This window comes from Gracilinanus agilis, chromosome 6 (genome assembly GCF_016433145.1).
Source record: "Gracilinanus agilis isolate LMUSP501 chromosome 6, AgileGrace, whole genome shotgun sequence".
Classification (NCBI taxonomy): Eukaryota; Metazoa; Chordata; class Mammalia; order Didelphimorphia; family Didelphidae; genus Gracilinanus; species Gracilinanus agilis.
Genome location: NC_058135.1, coordinates 250,981,805 through 251,002,193, shown reverse-complemented (window position 1 = coordinate 251,002,193; position 20,389 = coordinate 250,981,805). Strand labels below are relative to the sequence as shown.

General features: G+C 41.5%; 1 protein-coding gene across 1 annotated transcript in view; it reads left to right on the top strand.

The window, feature by feature from the left end:
• The window catches only part of BDNF (brain derived neurotrophic factor), a 24,571-nt gene extending 7,826 nt beyond the window's left edge, over nt 1-16,745 (top strand). Inside the window, 1 exon segment of the mRNA XM_044681241.1 lies at nt 15,576-16,745. Coding sequence (XP_044537176.1) covers nt 15,576-16,337 — 762 coding nt within the window. The 3' untranslated portion in view covers nt 16,338-16,745.
• Nucleotides 16,746-20,389: the final 3,644 nt, after the last annotated feature.

The following is a 20,389-nucleotide window of genomic DNA, read 5'->3' as shown; positions in this document are numbered from 1 at the left end:
CCCTCCTCTCCCCTCCCCTCCCCTCCTCCCCTTCCCTTCCCTTCCCTTCCCTTCTCTTCCCTTCCCTTCCCTTCCCTTCCCTTTCTTATATTTGAATTTATATAGCAGTTAGCACAGTGCCTGGCTCTTCTCTCCAGTTCTAGGACTGTAGGTTGTCTAAGCTTCCAACAACATGCCAATCAGAATTCCTATCCCCAGGTTGGGCCCAATAGCCCTTATTCGGTCCTACACCCAAATAGATGGCAACAAGGTACACCTAGTAGAATTATGGGTACTTTTTCAATGGTCCTCTTTTCCAGAGCACTGTACTTTGGAAGGAGCACCTCCATGTCCATTCTAGACCTGCAACAACACTATTTTTTGACAAGTAGCTTTTTAAACGCTCCCTTCTAAGCCACGTGGCTTTCCCATTATGAGGTGCTGTTAGTCACCAGAGCTATTAGTTTTGGTTGAATGGGCATTGAAATGAGCATACAACTATAAAGACAACTACATTGTTTTCTTTAATGTGAATCCAATTTAGCATGAAAAATGCCTCATTTTCCTTGTACTTTAAGTGAAATGTGAGATTAAAAAAGAAAAGGAAAAAAGAAATAGCATCTTGGCTAAGCACGCTATGAATGATGGAAGGATTTTCCAAGGATGACCCTTTTTGGCCAGCACATAGAGCTAGGGAGGAAAATGGTAGCTAGAGGGATGACTGCACCATGGAATTTGGGGTTTTGACCTTGTGCTATCAGGGAAGCCTCGGCAGGGAGGGGGTAAGTTGATTAAAAACTCTAGGCCTCTCCTTCCTCCTGTGTGGAACAGGGATAATTATAGTTACCTGCCTCTCCAGGGTCCTGTGAGTCTTAATTACTTAATATTTGTAAAGCATTGAGAGATCTTTGAAAGAAAAGTGCTGAACGGTGGAATCAAAGTTCACTTGCAGCTATAATTGGAATGAGAGTTTGTGGTCCCTCCTTCTTCACTCCAGGGAGGTTACCCCTAAACCCTGCACACACATATCTTCCTCAATAATCTGTTCTGAAAATATGAAAAAATGGCAAAGGGGGTTGGGACTGGGTAATTAGGGACCTTGGCCTGAAAAACAAAAACCCAGGCTTTATTGTTTATTTGTTTTTTTAATATCTGCTTCTTCATAGCGTTTTGGGATAGTGTGATCATTTATTTTATCCAGGTCCCTTCTATCACATTCATTTATTCACTCATAAGATCACAGATTAAGACCTTAGAAGACCTCAAGTCCAAACATTTCATTTCATAGATGGGGAAAACTTGAGACTGAGACAGGTTTAGATGGCTTTCCTATGATTAAATGTCTCATTTAACAAATGCTTTTTTTTTTCAACCCTTACCTTCTGCTTAGAATCAATACTAAGCGTTAGTTCCAAGGCAGAAGAGTGGTAAAGGCTAGAAAATGGGGGTTAAATGACTTGGCCAGGGTCATACAGATAGGAAGGGTCTGAGGCCAGATTTGAACCCATGTCCTCCCAATTCCATGCCTGGCTCACTATCCATTAAGCCACCTAGCTGCCTCTAAAAAATACTTATTAAGCACCTATGCTAGGGGTTGGGGCTATCAAGATGAAAAAAAGCATTTCCTCCCTGCCCACAAGGGGCTCTCACTATTGAAAAAAAATAGACAATGGCATGAACACAAGTAAGCAAGATGCAAAGTAGAATGTGATAAGGGCAAAGAAGAAATGCATTGAAAAGGCATTAGAACCATTGAAGGAGCATTTAATAAATTTAGAGGGGGAAAGGACCTTAGATGTCATCAAGTTCAAACCTTCCCACCCCCATTTCTTTGTAGATGAATTAACTGATGGCCAAAGAAGTTGTTCATTGGCCAAGATCATAAAACCAGGCAATGGCATAGTTCAAATTCTAATCCAGATCATAGGAACTTGGGTTTAGAACATGAAGGGACCCCAGAGGCCATCTAGTCCAACCCCTCTCATTTTACATATCAGGAGACTGAAACCCAAATAAGTCCAGTGATTTGCCCCCAGTCACACAGAGGAAGCTTCAGAAATGGGATTTGTAGCAAGATCCTGACCCTAAAGCCTGGATACCACTCTGGATACCCATTAGCTGGGGCAGGGATGGGTGGGATTATTGAATGATAATGAAAGGATGAAGAAAGTGGCATCCAAAATGGGTCTTAAAGGAAGATTTCATCAGACTAAGATGAGACCAGGATAGTATAAGAAGATCTTGGGGTTTAGTTCATGGTGGTCCAGTCTGTCTAGAACAGAAGTCATGAAAGGGAAAGAGGAGTGGGAAATAAGGCTGGAAGAGGAGGTTAGAACCAGTTGACGATTAGACCTCAAATACTAGGCAAAGGAATTTTTGTTTGAACTGACCTTAGATGTTAGGAAGCCACTGATCACTTTTGATCTAGGGAAGATCATGGTGAGATCTGTGAATTTGGCAAACAATTTTTTCAGCCATATGAATTGGGATTGGATGAGACAGCTAGATGGCTCAATGGATTTTGAATGCTGCGCCTGGAGACAGTAGGACCTGGGTCCAAATCTGGCCTCAGACACTGGCTATGTGACCCTGGGCAAGTCACTTACCCCCATTGTCTAGCCCTTACCACTCCTTTGCCTTGGAACCAATATTTAGCATTGATTCTAAGACAGAGATTAAAGGTTGTTGGGCTTTTTTTTTTAAAAGAAGGATTGGATGAAGCAAGAAGATGAATTAAAAACTATTTTATATAGCTGGCTCTTAATAAATGTTTGCTCAATGATTGAATGAATGAAAAACTTTGGCAAAAGATGAGGAGTACCTAACCTAGAGTAGTGGTAGGATGAGGGGGAAAATGGGAATGGATAGATACCAGACATATCATGAAGATAAAGTTAACCAGACTTTATAACTGATTGGATACAGGAAAAAAGAAAAGTCAAAGATGATTTTGAGGATTTTAGCCCAGGAAAAAGGGAAGAAAACAAGAAAGGGAAGTCTGGGGGAGAGGGAGGATAATAAGCTCAGTTTGAGGCATGCTGAGGTTATGAGATCATAGATTTAGGGCTGGAAGGGACCTCAGAGTGCATCTAATCCAACCCCCAATTTTATTTTATTTCATAATATTTTTCAATTTAAAAGTATTTTTTATTCCCTCCCATTCTCCTCTCTCTACTAAAAAGAAAAAAAGAAGAAAAAGTCTTTGAAACAAAGCAAAACAAACTCCTACATGGGCCACATCCAAAGATGGTTTTCATTCTGCATTTTTTGTCCATTTTCTTCCATGTCAGGAAGTACAACTTTCTTGTTTTACAGATGAGAAAACTGAGGCTAAGAGAGATCAAATAAGTGCCTGAGGAGAGATCTGAAGTTATATCTTCCTAATTCCAGGCCCAGAATTTGGTCCACCATGCTACTTGGCTATTGCATTAGGGCCTAGGGAAGAGATTGGAACTCCACCTAAGTTCCTAAAAGTGCCTTTAGGAGTAAAGATAGGCATGCTGGTGTTGAGTAGATAGCTCTAGTCTTGGAATCCAAAGACACAGGTTCATATCCTGGCTCTGCCATTCACTGTGTGACCATAGGCAAGTCTCACCTTGGTACCTCAATTTCCCATCTATAAAGTGAGGGTGATGCTACCTATCCACCCTTCCACACAAGATCATGAAACTTTGTAAAACATCTATAGAAGAGCGAGCAATTATGAGAGGAGCTCAAGCTGGGTTACTTGCACAGGAACTGTATTCTAGTGAAGGTTGGTCCATAACAGCTTGTAATGGCCAACTTCAATGGGCCCCCCAGTCATGAGTTAGGAGTACCGTGGTCCTTATTGTTTGCTATGCTCTCTTTCCTGGGCACCAGTAGTGTTTTGGTTGTGCTTTCTTTGTCTGCATAGCCTATAGGTTACCTGGTGGATGGAGACAAACCAGGCTTTCCCTTCCTTTTGTTTGAATTATATAGATTACCGCTTTAGTAATAGCCTTGGTTTTGGCCATGGAATTTTCTTTGAATCCTGTAACCAGTTTGCAGAATAATATCTGGGTAGAATGATGCTATAGCTAGGTCCCAATTTAATAACAAATCCCCATGAAGTGGTTGTGTATATTTAAATTTGCACTATTTAAAATTGCTATTATGGAAAATCAAGTCATTGGTTCCAGCTTGACAGAAATATACCATTTCAAGGATTTGTTCTCTCACCAATGGGGACATGACTTAGTAAATAGTGTGTGTGCGTGTGTGCGTGTATGTGTGTGTTTTTCTGTGTGTGTGTGTGTGTGTCTGCCTATCTGTTCATTTTGTGTAAGAAGCTCTTTCTATGAATCTTGAATTAAATGGCACTTTTACCTGATGTGCTGTGTTTGAGAGACAGGTTCATTTGGGGACTTTTAAAGTCTCTTGCCTGTTTTTAGATGTGTATTTATGAGAATACGGATAGATAGTTGGCCAATTACCTAGGTTCAAATCTTACTTCTGACCCGTACTCGTTCTGTGGAGGTTTTCATCCTTGACCTGTTCCCTCTACATAGACACACACATACACAAAGTATATTACATAGAACTAAAAGGGGAAAAAAGGCTCTAAGAAGAGCTTTGCTTGAGACTTCAGACTTTGGGCAAGTCAAGTCACTGCTCGAGGCAACTCACCGAAGCTTTGAGTTTCAGCAAAAGTGCCAACCTGCATTGGTAGAGGGATTTTCTTATCTAGGACCTCTATATTAATGAAATCAGTTCTAGTGTCTTTCCCAATCCTGGGGACCAAGTTAATTTAATGGTCTGACCACTATTCTGTGTGGCTTATGGATTAAGGATCACAGGGTCCATAGAGCCAGAGCTGGAAGGTATCTCCAAACCCACCCTTACAGGTAGGAAAGCTGAGACTCTCACAAGGTTAAATGACTAGATACCCAACATCATGCAATAATAAGCATCAGAGGTGAGATTCCAAAGCATTAATGTAATGTTCTTTTCATTGTACCAGAGACCGTAGAGCAGTGATTCCCAAAGTGGGTGCCATCGCCCCCTGGTGGGTGCTGCAGCGATCCAGGGGGGCAGTGATGGCCACAGGTGCATTTATCTTTCCTATTAATTGCTATTAAAATTTAAAAAAAATTAATTTCCAGGAGTGCTAAGTAATATTTTTTCTGGAAAGGGGGGCGGTAGGCCAAAAAAGTTTGGGAACCACTGCCATAGAGCATCTATAGTCCAACTCTTTCATTTCATAGATGAGAAAATTGGCCTAGAGTTACGGGTCTAGTCTGAGGTCACACAAGTAGTAAATGGTAGAATCAGGATTTGAACCCAGGTCCTCTAGCTAATTAATGAAAATAATGGATATTTAGTTCTTTAATGTTTGCAAAGTAAATTCATTAATTAATCCCATGAACCTCATGCCAATCTTATAAAGAGGCATTTCAATTATCACCCCCCATTTTAGAGGTGAAGAAAATGAAGCATAGAACAATTAAGTCATTTACCCAAAGTCAAGCCATTCCTAAGTGTCAACAAGATGTCTTATCGACTCCCAGGCCAACACCCAACCCACTACACTATACTGCCTCTCAAAGTCATATTGTCTCTTCCCATAGGAGCTCATGTTCTCATGTAGGCAGCATATTCATTGGGGAGGCAAGAGAACTGGCCGCTTCCTAGCTATGTAAGCCTGGGTCAGTTTTCATGTCTTGGTCCTTCACTTTCCTCATCTTGAAAGAGAAGAATCCCTGCCCTGACAACCTTCTAGAGGGACTGGGAGAATCAAGTGGTGTAACGGATGGGAAGGCATTCCACAAAACATCAATGGAAGGGAGTCTTACTAAGGCGCCATAGATGGGACACATACATCTAGCTGATTGCTTTAGCAAGTACAGGTTTTCAGGGCAACACCTAGTGGAATCCTCCGAGGCATGCAGTTGTCACAGGCTAAGTTCTTCTTAGAGCTTTCTTTGGGTTTTCCTTTTAGCTTTATATAATATCCAATTATTTTTTTCAGCGTAGGGTTGGCCAAGGATGGAAACCTCCATAGGATATATATAGTTATGGTTAAATTGTCTCTTTATTTAATGAAGGAAAATTAACAATCAAGTTAGATTAGATAACTTCTCAGCTCCCATCCAACTCCCTAAAATTCTGAGATTCAAGTCAATGTTTGTTGAGTAGGGATAGGGATTACATCTGTGATTTTCAATGATACGGGGAACTCTCAGATGAGGAAGATTCCTTTAGTAATGCGAATTGACCCGTCTGCAGTTTAAGAGTCTTAGAGAATTTACAAAGGCGTCGAAGGCTCAGTGCCTAGTGGTACAGAAGAAAAACCATTGGCTTTGGAGCCAGAGGACCCGAGTTCAAGTCCTAACCTCTCTATGGGGACAAGTAACTTAAAATCTCCCTCTGTCTCAGTTTCCTCATTTGCAAATATAAAAACAACTGACTTCAAAGGCATCAAACATTTAAGTGATTTTGCCTTGGGTTTGAATGTTGTAGCTGGGGAAACTACATTCCCCAGCATGCCCCAGGGGTCCCTCCCCCTTACTTTCTGGCATGGGATTGGTCTTGAAAGGACCAATCCTGTGCTGGAGAGGGACCACACCCCCTACTTCCAGGCTTGGGATTGGTCTTGAATTGGACCAATCCCATGCTAAGGGAGACCACACCCCCTACTTCCAGGCACGGGGGATTGGTCCTTAGAAGGACCAATCCCGGGCCTAGGAAAAACTTTGAATTAGAGGAGATTCAGAGTAGCTTAGCGGTGAGATCTGAACCCAGGTTTCCTAGTCTTAGCTTTCCATCCATACTACTTCTCATCTCTTGAAGAGCCGTATTAAACCAGTGATTAAGTGTTAACTGTGAGCCTTTATGGTAAAATGGCGGCTCCTCGAGGGAAGGAACTCTGACCTCCGTTTCTCTGTCTTTGTGTCTATCCCCAGCACCTGACACAGTGTAAAGCCTGACACATAGTAGGTGCTTAATATATTTTTATTGAATGGGGGTGGGGGGGAGGGATAAAAAGTCAAAAGAAACCAATAATCGTTAATGGAGTCAACTCTCAGATCTAATAAGGAGAAAGGACGCAAACACAACATTCTAGTCAAACTACAATACATAGCATTACATTAGAGATTTACTGGGGGAGGAAAGATCACTCATTACCAGCCACGGGGATACAGAAGGCTTCACGAAGGAGGTAGCGATCGAATTAGGTTTTAAAGGAAGTCAATAGACAATTATGCACTTATATGTATATAATGATGGTTTTATGTATATAAAAGCATTGTAAATATGTAGATATAGATAAAGAGCATTAACTCATAATATATTTAGCAATAATGCCTTTCTCCTTTATGCCTTACCTCTCTTATGATACAGTGAAATAGGTCATGCAGAAGGCCTAAGCAGTCTACAGTAGGGCTTGGGAATATGAGAGTTGTCGTCATGGAGGCTGTTAGTTAATCGGTCCTGCTTTCTTGGGAATTGGCTGCTTACTAATTGAAGAGAGCAGGGAAGGACGGAAAAGGAAGTCAGAGGATTTGAAATTTCACATTTGGCTGGGAGCGTTATTCCCAGTGACTTTCTGAGATTCCCATTGGGTTGCGTGCTGTGTTGTGTCAGGAAGACAGCTTTTATACAGCCAGGTAGATTCATGAAGGCCCAGGAGTGTTTGTGTAGGCTTTTTAGTCCTACTCTAAACTACAGAGATTTTTTAAAAAATCTATACTTGTTTAAGAGGTTCAAAGGATTATTTGACCCACCTCTTAGCACAGTGTTTTATACTATATTGAATGTTTAATAAATGGTTTGAATGAACTAGGCATCAGCCACTGAACAAGCATTTATTAGATCCCCACTGTGTTCAATTCATGAGATAAAGGGAGGGCCTGAACAGTAGCAGTGGGATAGCAAGAGGAAAGGAAGGGAATCAAAGTTCTTAGTTATTGGGAGTTACTAGGTGGTTCCATTGGCAGAGATGGAAGGGCTGAGAGGAGGAGCAATTTGGGGGGAAGATGATGAGCTTCATTTTAGACATCTTGTGCCTAAGGTGAATGTGAAATATCTAAGCTTTTCTGCCTTAGAACCAACACACAGTTTCTATTCTAAGATAGAAGTTATGGGTTTAAAAAAGTAGCTGCCTCAGAATCTGATCCCTTATGTGAGGAATTAGCCCAGCGCTTAAGAAGAAGATATCAGGAACCATAGGGTCATGGTCTTTAGAGATAGAATTTTTTTAATGTATGTAATTTTATACTATTTTTAATGATTTTAAAGATCAAGTAGAACTCTTCCTTTGATAACTGATGAATGTGAGATCCAAGAGGATAGTTGACTGTGTAAGGCAGTTGGTTCCCAAACTTTTTCGGCCTACTGCCCCCTTTCCAGAAAAAATATTACTTAGGGCCCCTGGAAATTAATTTTTTTTTAATTTTAATAACAATTAATAGGAAATATAAATGCACCTATGGCCATTACTGCTCCCCGGATTGCTGCAGCACCCACCAGGGGGCGGTGGCGCCCACTTGGGAATCACTGGTGTAAGGTAACACAGGTAATATGGAAGAGAATTAGGGTTCTTTGAGACCAGAGCCAGAGTCTGACCCATTAGAACATGCAATGCACTAACTGAATCTGAAGCCAACTGCCAAATAAGAAGATTCTTATTAGAGGCAACATAATTTTAAAAATATTCATGACTATAATTAGCTTAATTTCTCAGTGTTCTTGGGAAGAACTACAAGATGAGGAACTGCTGGCCTGATTAGAAGGTGGGGTATACAAAACTAGAGACGGTCTAGTCCCTATCCCAGAATACTTTAAAGGCTCCTTCATAAATCAATAGAAATGTGTAAAGGATTAATCTAATCATCCACACTAGAAAGTCAAAATAGATGAAACATATATATTGCTTAGACCAAGGATCAGCAAACTATGCTAATGGGCAAGAATGAGTCCAGTGCCATTCTTAACCTAAAAACACGATCAAATGTGAAAACAAGAGATGAGTCCAATTTGGCCAAACCCTTGATTTAGATCATGACATATCACTGAATGAGCAATTTATCTAGTATTTTTTAAATCAGTATGGGTATCTCGTTTAAGGACTACAAGTAGATAGTGAGCTGTGGCCAGATTTGAGAGGAAAGAAGAGATTGGGATATATCCCACTTGAGAGGCAGACAATGATTTTGGTGATCCCAAACTATTCCTCTTTTATTTCTTTAACACGATGGTTTTACCCCCTTGGTTATATTCTACAGTTATGAATCATGGAGCAGCTAGATTCTTGTGAGAATTAAAATCACAGGCAAAGGAAAGAGATATGATGGACAGAAGTAAGCTGTAGCATGTTACCTGCAATGGTGTGAGTATGTGAGAAGTCACGGAAAAGATGCATGTGCCTTAGAAAGGAGGCAGGCCAATCATGTATTAAGAACTAAAGACCCTAAATGCTATGTTGGTATGACCCAAGATATTAAAGACTGAAAGGAAGACCTTCAGTGTGCCCAAGAATTATTTACGAAAAGACATGGGCACAAATCACACTGGATAAGAAAATGTGGAAGGGGTACCCACACAGAGAACCCTCAGATCTGTTGAAATATAAAGTAACACATTAAGGTTGAGAGTTAAGGATTTTACAGACAGTTTTCTACATCTCTATAGCCATCAATTCAGCTAAGAAGTGATGAGAAAGATTCCCCGATACAGCTAGCAACTGGGTGCAGGAGTCTCTATATTTGGTCATCAATGAAGAAAACTCAGTGAAGAAATTCTTATCAGAGCAGTTCAGCAACTGTTTTGCAATTTGTAGTTTAAAAACAGTTGCCTAGTACACTCACTCATGTGCACACACACACACAATCTGTCTCTGTCTCACTCTCTATCTCTGTCTCTTCTGTCTGTCGTGTCTCTGTGCCTCTCTCTGTCTCTCTCGTGTCTCTCTCTCTGTCTCTCTCTCTCTTTCTCTTCTTTCTCTGTGTTCTCTCTCTCTCTCTCTCTCTCTCTCTCTCTCTCTCTCTCTCTCTCTCTCTCTCTCAGGAAGCTCCAATGTCTCCTGATCACCTTCACCATCTTTGGGCATTTAAAGTTTTCATAGCCAGACTCCTTCTGACCTTTCTAGTCCTCTTATTTACACCTTGTCCCCTTCTGTACATGCTACACTGACCTACTTTCAGCCTCTTGAATCAGACACGCCATTTTTCCATCTCCTTGTCTTAACACTGACTATTCCCAAAGTCCAGAATGCCCTGCCCCCTCACCACTACTTCTTAGGTTTCCTAGCTTCCACCGAGGATTGGCTTAAATACCAAATTCATCAGGAGGCCCTTCTCGAACCCCCTAATTGCTAATGGCTTCTCCTTTTAGATTGCTTCCATCTATTCTGCATATACCTTGCATGCACCTCATTATTAATATGCGGTCTCTCCCGTTACATTTCTTGAGGGTAAGGACTGTGGTGTTTTGCCTTTCTTTATATCTCTGGCACTTAGCTTAGTGATCGGCACATTCTTGTGGAGTGACTGACAATTTATGGCTCGTAGTGGTGGGACTTCAACTGACTTTCTGTTCAAATTGACTTTCAGGGAAATAAAAGGTACTTGAGAGATATTTGTCAAATTGAATTAAAACATTGCAGGTGATGGAGAAATCCCTAATTGGGTGTTTACTGATTCCTTAAGGGAGGTATAAAAGAAGGAGACAACTAAATTGTTCACTGGTGTCATGGAAGATAGAATAAATAGAAGGCAAACAAGAGAAGGATTCCCAATTGATGTGAAGTTCTCCAATGGGGACTGACTAGGAGTATCTACAGCCTCTCACCCTCTTATACAGATCTGAATGTAAATTGGCCCTCAAGTAGTTTAACTGAGGCTGAGAAAACTGAGAAAATTTTCCCCCACCAGAGAAAACAATCTGTTGTTCCCAAGCTGTTAGCAGAAACTTCCCAAAAGCTGACCCTCAGAATATTAGGGTTACTTGCTTTATCCAAACCTGTTCACCCCTCCCAGGGACACGGCAATACTAGGCCATTGTGAAACCTGAGGAAATCTGTGTAAGCATGTTCTTAGCACAAGGTTAGACCAACATGTTCTAGAAGACTGGTGCATGCTCATTAATGATACGGAAGTTTTCTTAATGATGGAAGGCACAATGTCATTACTTGTGAAAGTGGGAAGAGCAGCTCTTTGCCTGATTCACCCACTTCTTGTCTTCACCTGTTGACTAGAGTTAGAACATCACGTTGGTCCATAAGTCCTCTTTACATTTCATACCCTTCTGTAGATTCACCAATGACCTACTTTGAGTTCCTTGAATTAGACATTTCTTTTGCCATCGCCTTGTCTTTGCATGAACTGTTCCCCAAATCCAGTATGCTCTGCCCCCTCACCCCTACCTCTTACATTTCCTGGATGGGATTTGAGAGTGGATAAGACAAGCAAGAGAACTGGAATAATTCAATTCAATTAAGCATTTATTAATTGTAGATTACGTGCCAGCACCAGAAATTCAAAGATAAAAAAAAAAAAGAAAGAAAAAATATCTGCCTGCAAGAAGCTTATATTTCATTAGGGAATAGAATAGAGGGAGGGGAACAATTTATGTATATACAGAAAATTAAATATAAAATCAAAAGAAAGCAATTGCCAACAACTGGGAGGATAAGGAAAGGCTTTCATTAGGAAGTGGTATTCCAACTAGGACTTGAAAGAATTTGGAGATTCTTCACGATGGAAGTGAGAAGGGAATGCATTCCAGACAGGGAGGACTGCTTGTACAAAGGCCCATGGAGACAAGAGATGGCCTGTTGTATGCAGGGAAAACCGAAAAGGCCTGGTTTGACTGGAGAGATCATATTTAATGGATAATTAAATAATAGATAAGAATAATTAAATTTACCCTAATATTTAATTTAATAATAAGAGAATCATATTTAATTAATATTGTATTAATTAATATAATAACACCATCACCAAAATTAATTAACTAATTGGCCTTTGATTAATTTAATAATGTGGTAATAAGCCTGAAAAGATTTTATTAGAACCCTAGAGTCAGTAGCACCTGAGTTGAAGCCTCGCCATTACTAATTAATCAGTTGGATGGTCAACAAGTGCTTACTATGTGCAAACTATGGTCAGCTGACCAAAATAATGTCCATTTTTGAATGGCCTGCAAGCTCAGAGTGATTTTAGCTTGAAAAATAGGTGGCAGGCTATAATTTGCCAACCTCTGGCATAGGACATTAAATGCCAAGCAAAAAAGCTTGTATTTAACCCTAAAGGCAAGAGAGAACCACTGGAGTTTCTCAAGCAGGGGAGTGATCTGTCTTTTAAGAATATCAATTTGGCCTCTAGGTATAGGATGGATCAGAAAGTAACAGATTGGAAGCAGGGAGAGCAGCTACAAGGCTATTATGATAGACGAGGTGAGGAGTGACTGAGTCACGAAACCGCCGTTCTTGTCTCTCAGCTCTGCCACTAATTTGCTGTCTGAAGTTAAAATAATCACTTCACTTCTTTAGGCCTCAGGTCACTCTGTTAAATGGAGAGGTTGGACAGAGCGATGTCCAAGGACTTTGCCATCCTCGGAATTATCCTTAGATTAGATCGTGTTTTCTATCAATTTATGAGATGCTGAGGAGGCAACGTGTTCATAGTGGAAAGAATTCTTCTGGCTTTGGAATTGGCAGACCCGGGTTCAAATATCCTCTCTGAATACTTAAAATCTGTCTAATTCTTAGGACAGTCACACATCCTCTTTTAGAACCTTAGTTTCCTTACCTGCAAAATGAGAGGCTTGACCTAGATGGCCTCAGAGGACCCTTTTCGCTCCAAAACTATGCTCCTGTGAATGCTTGGGATGCCTCTTTATTCGAGTCATATATCAGTGGATGCGAGAAGCAGAAATGATCCTGTGGGATGGTGGGGCCTGGGGAAGCCTTTTCTAAATCCGACTAATGGACATAGTGTTTCAGGTCAGCAAATCTGATGTCCTTCCCTGCAAGATGCTAATCTGGTCTCAGTCTTGTAGAATTGTTTTCTCTTCTCTAGCTCTTTTTCTCTAATTGGCTTCCCAGAGTACGATTGTAGGACGTGAAGCCAAACATAGAGCAGCCCTCTGGCAAGCTGGGAAAGGACAAGCAATGTTGTGTGCTGCTAAGGGACTTCCCCGAAAACTTCAAAGGCATATAAATAAACCTTAGCTGGCTTTGCAGAAATGAGCAAAATGTGGCTGCTTTTTAGAAGCTGTGGTGATGGAAATTTAGAAATCCGCCCTGGGATGGTACAATGAAAAGGAACAACCTTTGGGGTCAGAGAAAACAGGTTCAAATCCTACCTCGATTTCCACTTATGAGAAACCTAGGACAGGTCATGCTAACTCTTTGGGCTTCAATTTGCTCATCATCCAAAGGATCATCTGTAAAAAGGCTTCCAAAGTCCCCTCTAACTGCAGATTTCTTCATCTGTAAAATGGGGACTGGAGGTAGACTAACTAACTGACCCTGGAGTTCCCTTCCAGCTCAGTCCAAATTTGGCTTCAGATACTTATTAGCTGTGTGATCCTGGCTAAGGGTCTTGATCATCTTAAACATAACCTCAATTTCTTCAACTATAAAATGGGGATGATGATAATAATGGTGCCTATCTACCAGGGTGGGTTTGAAGTTCAAATATCTCTAAAGCTCTTAGTATAGTAGGTGCTTAATTCAACCTAGGTTTCCTTTCTTACCCCTTCATTTTAAAGGCGAGAGAAGTAAGACCCAGGGAGATTAAGGACCCAGGTCGTAGTGTACATGACAGCCAGTAGGTAGGAGGGATGGGATTTGAATTCAGATTCTTGAATTTTAAATGTCGAAATTGAAAAGACTTAGTGGTGGACATTTCTTCATATACTAGAAGGGCTTTCGTAAAGAAGAGAGGTCTGTTTATTCTTGATTCTTGATTCCAGAAGACAAGAGTGAGGAATGATTAGAAGTTTCAGAGAGGCAGATTTCAGCTCGGTCTGCGGAAAAAAAATGTAATAATTTGAGCTATCCACAAGGGGAATGAGCTGCCTCTGAGGACACCAAGTTCTGTGTTGTAGGGTCATAGGTTTAGAGCTGGATGGGGGAACGTTAGAGCTCCTCTAATCCATCTCCTCACTTTACAGAAGAGAAAACTAAGACCTAGGGAGGTTAATACTTTTAAAGCAAGAGACAGAAAACTCCTCTTCCTAGCCCAAGTTCCCATGGGTAGCAAGTCCCCAGAGGACTCCAAGCCAAGCTTGGGTCACTCATTGTTTGGCAGAAAGGAGTCATGCATGAGGCAGGGAGTTAAAGTAAGTGAGATGTCTTCCTCTGCCTCAGAGATTATGTGATTCGGTGACCATCACATCCATCTGAAATGACCACATTTCTCCTTAACCCTGGTCCTTCCAAGTCCACTCTGACACAGACACACTGCTATTGTGATGTCAGTTTGTGTAGGGGATGTTTCATCAGAATCCAAGGGTGGAAAGCATCACAACATTCATAATCATGCCTGAGGTAACCCTTTGAGAAACAGCATGCGGTGGTAGTCAATAGAGTGCCGGACTTAAGAATCAGGAAGACCTAGGTTCAAATCTCTCTTCTGACACATATTGGGGGCGAAACCTCAGATGGGTCCTTAGGCTGCCTCAGCCTTGTTTTCCTTGTCTGTAAAATGGTTACCTAACAGGATTGATGTGAGGATGGAATGAGATCGTGTATAGAGAGCTCCATATCAATGCCCAATAGTATTACCACTGAAGAGGAGCTTTGGACGAGGAGTCGGGGGACAAGGGTTCTAGCCCCAGTTCTGCTGTGTGACCCTGGGTGTGTCACTCACCTCGGGATCCCAGTTTTCTCACCTCTTAAAAATGAAGGGATTGGACTGGGTAGTCTTTAGAGTTTTTGTTGTGTTTTGTTTTCAAGTGCTAAACAACTATAATTCAAGGTAACTGGTATATGGGAGAGGGATTTTGGGAACAGGGAAGCCAACTCGTAGCTCTTCCTAATCTTGTTGTGGCTGCCTGAGTGTGTCTTCAGAAGAGTCCTCAGAAAGACCCTCAGGCTCCCTGCTATTTCCATCTCATGTCCCCGGGATGAAGCAGCACATCCCCGACTTGAAAGCGAGGGGCAGGAAAACACTGCTAGTCTCTTTGCAGTTGTTGCTTAGTAACATTTCTGATACCACTATTATAGTGGGAGCACCGGGAGAGATCGTTAAATATCGAGCCACCAAAGTGGCACTCTCTGGATGAAAGGGTGGGAAAAGAGGAGCCCTCGGTTTTTTTTTTTACTTACTTAGCAGCTGTCTAATCTTGGGTTTATACTACAGCCAAGGATCTAATCCCAGGGAAAACACTGCATATTTCTGTTTCATATTAAACTAAATATAATGGACCACTGACATTAATTTGTGTCTGTGTGCAGCTGGAGTTTATGGCCAATGCATAAATAAACCCTGACCCCGCAGAGCATCATTGAATCTCGAGCCAAACGAGGGCCATGCATCCATCCAGCGTGGGGTCCCAGCAAAAGCCTTAACTAGTCTCGTTTTCCTTTTTCCTTTTTTTTTTTTTTTCCTTCTGTCTCGTCCCTACAGTTCCACCAGGTGAGAAGAGTGATGACCATCCTTTTCCTTACTATGGTTATTTCATACTTCGGTTGCATGAAGGCTGCCCCGATGAAAGAAACCAGTGTCCGAGGACAAGGCAGCTTGGCCTACCCGAATATGCGGACCCACGGAACTCTGGAGAGTCTAAATGGGCCCAAGGCAGGTTCAAGGGGACTGACATCATTGGCTGACACTTTTGAACACGTGATAGAAGAGCTTCTGGATGAGGACCAGAACGTTCAGCCGAGGGAAGAGAATAAGGATGCCGACTTATACACATCTAGGGTCATGCTCAGCAGTCAAGTGCCTTTGGAACCCCCCCTGCTCTTTCTCCTTGAGGAATACAAAAATTACCTGGATGCGGCAAACATGTCCATGAGGGTCCGTCGCCATTCCGACCCTGCCCGTCGAGGAGAGCTGAGCGTGTGTGACAGTATTAGCGAGTGGGTCACAGCGGCGGATAAAAAGACTGCAGTGGACATGTCGGGTGGGACGGTCACAGTCCTCGAAAAGGTCCCCGTCCCAAAAGGCCAACTGAAGCAATATTTCTACGAGACCAAGTGTAATCCCATGGGTTATACGAAAGAAGGTTGCAGAGGCATAGACAAAAGGCACTGGAACTCCCAGTGTCGAACTACCCAGTCTTACGTGCGAGCGCTCACCATGGATAATAAAAAGAGAGTCGGTTGGAGGTTCATCAGAATAGACACTTCCTGTGTATGTACACTGACTATTAAAAGGGGAAGATAGTGGATTTATGTTGTAGAGATTATATTGAGACAAAAATTATCTATTTGTATATATACATAACAGGGTAAATTATTCAGTAAGAAAAAAAAATAATTTTATGGACTGCATGTATAAATGAAGTTTATACAGTACAGTGGTTCTACAATCTATTTATTAAACATATCCATGACCTGAAGGGAAACAGAGTCATTTGCGCACAACTGAAAAAAAAAAAAATTAAGTCTGCATTACATTCCTCGATAACATTGTGGTTTGTTGCCGTTGCCAAGAATTGAAAACGTTAAAAAAAAAAAAAGTTGAAAAAAATAAATAAATTGCATGCTGCTTTAATTGTGAATTGATAATAAACTGTCCTCTTTCAGAAAAACACACACATGCACACACGCACACACATCCATACACGACAAATTTGAACCCAAACATTCCGTTTCCATTTTAGACAGTAAAGTATCTTCAGTCCTGTTAGTATTCTCTCTGTTTTAATGCTTTTGACTTCTGATAGCTTTGGAATTAAAACAATGTCAAGGTGCTGTTTGTCATAGCTTTCCTGGCTTTGGGGGAGGGGGCGGGCGGGGGGGAGGAGGGGAGGGACTGGGTTTCTTTTCTTTTCTTTTTTTAAAGTTCTCACAGAGGAGACGGGGAGAGGGGCTGGGGAGAGGAGCAATCCCCCACCCTGTGTGTTATATGGTAAAGGTATTTGCTATAGAGACCACCCTATTGGAAAACACGAATAAAGAGGCAACTGGGCAAGCAAATAGTCATCTTCCCCATATCTCTGGGCCTCTGGGAAATCCCTTCTCACCCTCCTCCGGGGCCGGTTCATTCCAAAAGACCTAATTTTGCCGCCGCCGACGGCACATGCATTTTTACTTCTGGTTTCTGGGTTACCTTCCCGCCATCCCTACCCAATTTTTGGATGCCCTCTTGGTTTTTCCTCCCAAGGAAGAAAAATCTGCTGCAAGCATTAAACCTGTAAGTGAATGACAATATCTTGTTCTATCAAGTCCATCACGCAAAGCAAGGAGAGCCACAGCTTTTCCAACAAAAACAACCAATGGAATCTCAGAACAACAGTGGAATCTAAGACTTATAGGTGTGGGACACAGTGAGATTTTTTTCAGGATCGGGAATCTAGGAGTGAGAAATGTCCAGAGGAGGAGGAGGAGACTTCCTGAGATAGACATTCAGGAGTCCCATAGATTGAAGCGGTAAATCTCAGGCTCCCCGTAAAGGGAATGATCTCCCCTTTTTGGGATAGATCCATCAGGCAGGTTATCCATGTGTGGTGAGGGAAGGATTCCTAAGGATTTCGGCAAGGGTGGAGATGTGGCATTTGAGACATTCAGAAAGGAGCAGGACCTGAAGAACTCCCCAGGAATTCCCCTGGAACAAAATGGGCAGAGCTGTTTGTACCTCATGCTTCAAGTGCCTACGTTATCTAACTATGCTTAAGAGGTCCTTACTCAGGGCCTTGCTCAGGCAGTTTTACACACACACACACACACACACACACACACACAAGCACACCCCAAATATCCTTTTATTCTGGGGAAACCTGGATAGCCTGACGTGAACTCTGAGATCTGGCTGTAGCATTATAATTTATTAGATGCAAAGAGAGACACAATATTTGCTACAAGAAGATCTTGATCACCTCTGAAATTAGGTTCATTCAGCAAAACCCCCAAGTCTGTATTTAAAGAAACCCTTGAATACAATTTCTCAAGACTCAGGCAGAATTACCAGAGACACAAATAAGGACAATTGCCCAAAGGCCTAGCTCTCAGCTTATGGTTTACCAAAAACACCACACTATTTTTTTTTTTAAGCCCTTCCCTTCCCTCTTAGAATCAATACTGTGTATTGGTTCCAAGGCTGAAGACAGGTAAAGGCTAAGCGATGGGGGTTAAGTGACTTGCCCAGGGCCATATGGCTAGGATGTGTCTGAGGCCAGATAGGAACCCAAAACCTCCCCTTTTTTAAGGCTGGCACTCCATCCACTGAGCCACCCAGCTGCCCCCTACACTACAACATTCATATGACTTTATCTGATTCTTAAAACAGCTCTGTGAGGTTAGGACTACAACTGTTGTTAGTAAGCCCTTCCCCATCTCTCTTTCATTCTTCAGATGAAGAAACTCATGTTCAGAAGGTCAAATGGTTTGTCCAAGGTTATACAGATAATAAATTGATGACGTTGGACCCCCCAAATCCAGCTCTTCTGATCCCAAGCCCAATGTGTTTTCATTGTGCCACACTGCCCCCTCCAAAAGGAAGCCAAAGAGACTCTGACATGACTTTGATGCTTCCAAGTGGTTCAAGGATGTTCACAGAGCTCTATTCCATTTTCCTCAATTCCTACTACTTTCTGGTCAATAGCAAGGGTTCCCTAAATCGGCACTGCCTACTCAGCCCACTTACCTCAGTGTGAGTTAATACAACAGCCAATACAGGAACTGGGAGCTTGGGCTAGTACCTCATTAGCCCTTTAAATAACCAAATCCTATAAAACTTAATGCTAGGATTCACTTCTGTCTTCTCACCCTAAATCCTCTCTCTCTGACCCAGAGGATACTGGTGTAAACAATATTCTGGCTTAATAAAAAAAAAAAAACCCAAACAAAACCCCAAGTATTATTCTGTTTTAGTAGTGGTAAGAAACAGACCAGACAGGGAGCTGCACCCTATCATTGGGACTTAAGGTCAAAACTCAAAGATGGAAAGAATACCTGCAAAGAAAATGTCAATCCATCTCTCCATTCTATTTATTCACCCATTCATCCATACTTCTTTTCATCCATCTGTCTCCCTACTCACTCATCTATCTGTCCATCCTTTCATGAATACATACATTCATTGGCTCATTCATTTCAGTAGGACCTTTCATAAGGAATATTTCTAAACACCTGCCCTCAAAGAAGAAAGCGAATGGTCTTCTAAAGTCTCTGCAAGACCCCATTTGTCATAGGTTTGTTTTGTGGGTTTATTTAATGCATCTTTGTCATGGTGTCTTGACCCCGTAGTGAGCGTTCAGACTTTCTAGTGTACACCAAATCCCTCCTCATTCCTCTTGGGGGAAAACAAAACAAGAGAACACATTCTATTTGGCTTCGGAGTCCCTTCGGAGTCTCAGTGTGTCGATACTGACCCTCTCCGAAAAAGTCCAGGAGAAATTCAACCATTGTTCACCCCCATCCCCAAGCGAAAGCATCATACTCACGGGCTTGGTGGTCTTAACTGGTTAAAGACTTTTGTTTTAAAAGGGGAAAAATAAAAGATCTCTCTGTGTTACTCTTCATTTTGTTTTTGTTTTTGTTTTTGAAGTCTTGCCGTGGTCTTTGTGGCAGAAGTGTTTCATGCATGGCAGGCAGTGGGCCTAAAGCTTTGTTATGGTGAAACTCATTGAAAATGTAAGTAAATGTCTGTGGCCTTGTTCTCTCTATGGTAAAGAGATATTATTCACCATGTAAAACATAAATATTTATTGTATTTTTAGTCTATTTATATAATTCTGTTATTGAGAAAATTGGCATTAAAACTTAAAAGCATCAGAATCTTATTGTAAATACAAGTTCTATTTAAGTGTACTAATTAACATATAAATATATGTTTAAATATAGAAAATTTTTAATGTTTTTAAATATATTTTCAAAATACATAAAAATCTGGGGGTTCTGGGTTTTTTTCTCTTCACTGTAAAGCGAACATGAAAACATTTCACATAAAGAAGTGTATCCATTGCTTTAAGACCAACCTGACTTGTTTTAGCCATAAAATACCACCCCACCCCCAGCAAAGGCTGCTTTATTTCAAGGGGAGGGCAATGGAGAACAGCCATTTGGCTTTAGGGTGCTGGTAAGGACCTTGGATCAAGCCTGTCATCAACAGTGGAAGACTAGGTGTCGTTTTCCTTTGACACTTCAGAAGTTTCCCCTTTGGGGTGAGGGCTTTTCATCTAATTCCAAACCGTGTATCCTAGCAACAACAGGACCCCATGAATCAAACGTGGCTGGCTCAATTCAATTAGAAAGTAACTGTTAAAATCAAAGTCG